The sequence below is a fragment of the Artibeus jamaicensis genome, unplaced genomic scaffold (assembly GCF_021234435.1).
Source record: "Artibeus jamaicensis isolate MK-2021 breed Jamaican fruit bat unplaced genomic scaffold, CSHL_Jam_final scaffold_3047, whole genome shotgun sequence".
Taxonomy (NCBI): domain Eukaryota; kingdom Metazoa; phylum Chordata; class Mammalia; order Chiroptera; family Phyllostomidae; genus Artibeus; species Artibeus jamaicensis.
Genome location: NW_026522035.1, coordinates 81,525 through 86,798, shown reverse-complemented (window position 1 = coordinate 86,798; position 5,274 = coordinate 81,525). Strand labels below are relative to the sequence as shown.

Sequence of the window (5,274 nt, the reverse complement as noted above, 5' to 3'; positions counted from 1 at the left end):
TGGGGGGCAAGAGTCCATTGCTCTCTGTTGCAGCCCCCTGAGTCCTTCCATGAAGGCCTCCCAGTCTGGCTTAGGTTGCCCCCCGCCCCGCTGTGAGGGGTCTTACCTGTCATTGACTTCCGACCAAGCTCTGGGGGCAGGGAGAGGAATTGAGGCAGCGTTTGCTACTAGAGACAGGCTTTGTCTCCTGCGGCTGGCATTCCAAAGGTCATCTCTCGCCCTTAGCCACAAGGGGTAGAGATATGATTCCTAAAATCAGGCAGAGCGGTCTACAACAAGTTATGAGAAAATATATAGTTATTTTTTGTCATCAAATGTATAGTCTAGTAAGTTATACAGGTAGCTGATTGGACAAGGTAAAGTGACACAATGAAAAGGTTTAGGAAATCAAAGGGTGACGTGGAGGCACACACGGAGTCCCACCCCACACTAGCCTTAGTAGTGAGTCAGGAAGAGCTGGAGCGTACAATGCCTAACAGAGACCTATAGGTTTGGTAGGAGTTAGGAGAAAAGACAGAGGAAGTAGGTGATCATAAGAGTAGAAATGACACACATACCAAGCAATGGAGATCACAGTGAATTTGCAACTAAAGGCAAGGTTATATATATATTTCTCAAACTGACAAGCCAAGGAGCCATAATATAAAATTTATAAATAAACATTACAATGATTGAGAAGTTAACAATGTTGTACTCTATTTACTTGAGATTCTTCTAATTAGTTTTTCCATGACATGTAATATATGTTTTAGGCACAAAAACATCAGATGCAATTGGAAGGAAATAGACATTGTGCCTGTCCTCAGGAAGCATGTGATAGTGTGAAGTATATAACAAAACAGTCTCATAAAACTATCACAGGGGAGAAGCAAACTCTGATCACCTGACAGAAACATCTAAATTGGATACAGAATATAAGGGAAGGCTACCTAAAAAAGGTGATATCTCAGTTAAGACTCATAAAAAAGTTAGTCAAAAATACAGTCAGGGAAAAGGAATTATAGAAAAAGAGAAACAAAATGTGCAAAGGTATAAAGTCAAGATTTAGTTTAGGAGAATGGCATTAAACTAATTCAGAATAGTTGGAGCATACAACTCAAAATGGACAACAGAAACCTTAAGACTGAAGCAAAATGCAGACACCACTTTGTGAAAAGAATTATGAATCATTAAAGGATGATCATACATCATCCTGAAGGCATTGATAAGCACTGAAAGTGATATGAAGAATCAAACAGTATAATGAAATGTTACTATTTAAAATATTATTTTGCTAGATATATATTATAGATATAATTTCATGTATAATTTTCCCTTGATTTTTTTGATCCTGAAGTAATTCTCTCATTGTCACAGTATATTGATAGGTTTTTTCTTATGCCAAAACACTAAACAAAACAAAAATAAACACAAAAGATATATTGGATGTAAACTTGAAGAAAATCCAAATCCACATTTTCATCATTTCTTAGCCTGGCCAGAGGGGGGCACTGTGTTAAAAGTATTCTGGATGTGCCCAGTTCTCTGTAAAGGATGAAATGCTGCAATGTCTCTCTGATTGGTTGTCCCCCTGAGTTTCAGTGTTCTACAAACACCTGCAGCAGACCTTGCTCTGAGCTCAAGGAAACTCCTGCTGAGAAGCCCATTCAGAATCTGACCTGGTCCACTGGATTTGCTGGGGAGCCAAGGGATGGAGACTCTCCTGAAAGTGCTTTCAGGGGTTCTGCTGTGGCAATTGGCTTGTGAGTACACGGTTCAGTCTAAGAGAGGCTTATCACGTACCATGGTGGCAGCACCCTGAGAGCAGAAATTGGGATGTCCTTCTGACCAGGGAGGGCCCTGATGAGAACCATTCATGTTCTATAATTAAGGAGTGATATTTCTGTTTTGAGACTCAGCATTTGCTGAGGGTTTCCTGTGTCCTTCCATTGTTTTCTGATCAGGTGTGAGAAGCCAAGAAATGCAGCAGAGTCCTCAGTCCTTGATCATCCAAGAAGGGGAAAATGTTACCATCAAGTGCAATTCCTCAAAGACTTTATATTCCTTACACTGGTACTGGCAGAAGCCTGGTGAAGGGCTCATCTTCTTGATGTTGTTCAGAAGAGAAGGAAAAGAGATTCGTGACAAAATAGCAGCCACGTTGGATAAAGAAATGCAGCACAGCTCCCTGTGCATCATGGGCTCCCAGCTCAGTCACTCAGGCACCTACTTCTGTGGAGGAGGAGCACAGTGACACCCAGGCCTCCAAAGGCTGTGCTCTAACCTGACACAGGGCCCCAGATGCTCTCCTAGCACAGGGCTCCTGTGGGAAACCTACTGGAAGGCTCACCCTTAAAAAAGACATTTGAGGGAAATTCAATTGCTATCACATCAAATGCAAAAAGTTGGCCATATATTAAGTATTTTAAGATAAAATCAAATTCAATATTATTTTCTTTTTTAAAAATTTTATTTGATTTTATTGATTATGCCATTACAGTTGTTCTATTCCCCCTTCATTCCCCTCCATTCTGCACCCCCCACCTCCACCATTCCCCCCTTTAGGTTATGACCATGTGTCTCAAGTTCTTTAGATTCTATATTTCCCATACTATTCTTGCCCCCCATCTACTTTGTACCTACCATCTATGCTACTTATTTTCTGTACCTTCTCCCCCCTTCTCCTTCTACCACTCCCCTGTTGCTAATCCTCCATGAGATCTTCATTTCTATGTTTGTGTTCTTGATCTAGCTGTCCTCTTAGTTTGCTTTTGTTTTAGGTGTGTTTGTTAATAACTGTGAGTTTGCTGTCCTTTCACTATTCATCTTTTTTATCTTCTTTTTCTTAGATAAGTCCCTTTAACATTTCATATAATAAGGGCTTGGTGATGATGAACTCCTTGAATTTTATCTTATCTGAGAAGCGCTTTATCTGTCCTTCCATTCTAAATGAAAGCTTTGATGGGTAGAGCAATCTTGGTTGTAGGTCTTTGTATTTCATGACTTGGAATACCTCTTTCCAGCCCCTTCTTGCCTGTAATGTCTCTTTTGAGAAATCCACTGTCAGTCTGATGGGAAGTCCTTTGTAGGTGACTGTCCCCTTAGCTCTTGCTGCTTCTAGGATTCTCTCCTTCATTTGAATCTTGGCTAATATAATTATGATGTGCTTTGGTGTGTTCCTTCTTGGTTCCAACTTCTTTGGGACTCCTAGCTTCCTGGATATCCTGGAAGTCTATTGCCTTTGCTAGATTGGGGAAATTCTCCTTTATTATTTGTTCCAATAAGTTTTCCACTTGTTGCTGTTTCTCTTCCCCTTCTGGTACCCCTATAATTTGGATGTTGGAGTGTTTAAAGATGTCCTGGAGGTTCCTAAGTCTCTCCTCATTTTTTTGAATTCTTGTTTCTTCATCCTTTTCTGTTTGGACATTTTTTTCTTCCTTTTGGTCCACTCCTTTGATTTGAGTCCCAGTTTCCTTTCCATCACTATTAGGTTCCTGTACAATTTCCTTCATTTCAATGAGTTTAGCCTTCATATGTTCCTCTAATTTGTGGCTAAAATCAACCAATTCTGTGAGCATTCCGATCACCAGTTTTTGAACTGTGCATCTGAATGTTTTGCTATTTCTTCGTCACTTAGCGTTATGGGCTTTGAGATCTTCTTGAGCCACTTTTTGTCTGTTCACACCTGTTAAGTATGAGGAGTGGAGCCTCAGGAGTTCACCAGGGCGGGGCCGCCCAGGTCGCTGGGTTGTGATGCTGTATGTGGGGGTGGGGTCAGAGCGGGGTAATAATGGCCCCCTCTGCTGCTTCCCGCTGCTGGGGCCTGCTTGGTCCGTATCCCTGCTCACTCCTTCGTGGGTCTATCTTTGCGGGAATGTGTGACCACAGTCAGCCTGCTGCCCTGCGCCCTCACTGGGTCTGCCCATTGCTCACTGGGTCGGCCCATTGCAACCCCACACCTGGGATCCACGCACCTGAGTCAGTCTGAACAAGTTTTCCTGTGCAACCCTGCTCCGCCAGCTGCTGGCTTCGCCCCTCTTACTAGTCCGGCTGAAGAATTTGTTGTTATCAGACTTCTGAAAAGTTCAATTATCTGTGTTTTGGCTATGTTTTCTATTGCTAAAATTTTGTTGTCTCTAAACTTGGTTGTGTGAGAAGGCCCAGTGTCTCCGCCTATGCCTCCATCTTGGCAGAAGTCTCAATATTATTTTCTTGATAATTATATAAATGCTGGGTAGGCAATGATGTAATTGCATGGCAAGTAGCTTAGATTAAGAAGTGAATCAAATAAATTTCAGTTTCAAATATCAGAGTGAGTTACAATATGACCTAAGCTGCATGTGTGAACTACCTTTGCAGATGTATGCCTGTCTAAAAATCAAAATAACCTCTCTCTCTTCTGTTAGATATTCACAATTTGTTGTTGGATGGCTAATGAGAAAACAAGAACATATGCAAGTCTTTTGACTTGTTCATTGTTGACTCTGAGGATTTAACAAGGTACATGACTGATGTCACTTATCTGGAGGGGGCACTAGCAATATTTTTCCCATTTCCAATATCTGTTTAGGAGAAACATAGTTGAAAAGCACTTACATTTTTAAACTGACCTCCATTTCCCTTCTCATTGTGCTTTATTCTGACTGATTTCCAGCTGTTGTGGGGTACTCTGAGTAACCTACATGATACCTTGTCTTACCAGTTTCCCAGATGTGCTGTGGGCAAGATCGTTCCCCAGTTGTGCCCCTGCGTGAAACCCAGCACGACACTGACATGCAGTAAGGGCTCAACAAATGTTCATTAATTTACTTGTAAGAATGTAGAAAGACAAACAAGAAAATATGTTTCTTATTTACTAGGGAAGTTAAAACCCACAAATGAAACCATAGTCATTGGTCTTTATTACACACTCCAAAATTATTAGGAAAATATGATTTACAGTCAAGAAAAAAGCAAATAGAAATGGACTCTGGGATGGCTCAACTTATATAATTTAGCAGACAACTATTTGAAAGCACCTGTTGAAAATAAATATGTGCAAAAAACTAAAGAGAGTGTAGTAAAAAATTGAAGAAAAATGTTTTTAATATTAAACAAACTGAAAAAAAGCTCAACAAATAAATGAAGACCACAAAGAAAAGTGGAAATTTTAGATGGGAGGAGTGTAATGACTGAGACACTCGCTGATGTGCTCAACAGCAGACTGGGGAAAGCAGAAGAGTTCGTAATGAACCTAGAAACTGGTGTATTCCTAATATTGAACACTACTCAGCAACAAAAGTTAATGACCTGCTT

The 5,274-nt window shown here is 40.7% G+C and overlaps 1 gene segment (V, D, J or C); it reads left to right on the top strand.

Moving 5' to 3' along the window:
* Positions 1–1,612: 1,612 nt before the first annotated feature.
* On the top strand, positions 1,613–2,377 carry LOC119048871 (T cell receptor alpha variable 34-like). The segment is given in 2 exon segments: positions 1,613–1,742; positions 1,944–2,377. Coding segments are annotated over 2 exon segments (342 nt in total).
* Positions 2,378–5,274: the final 2,897 nt, after the last annotated feature.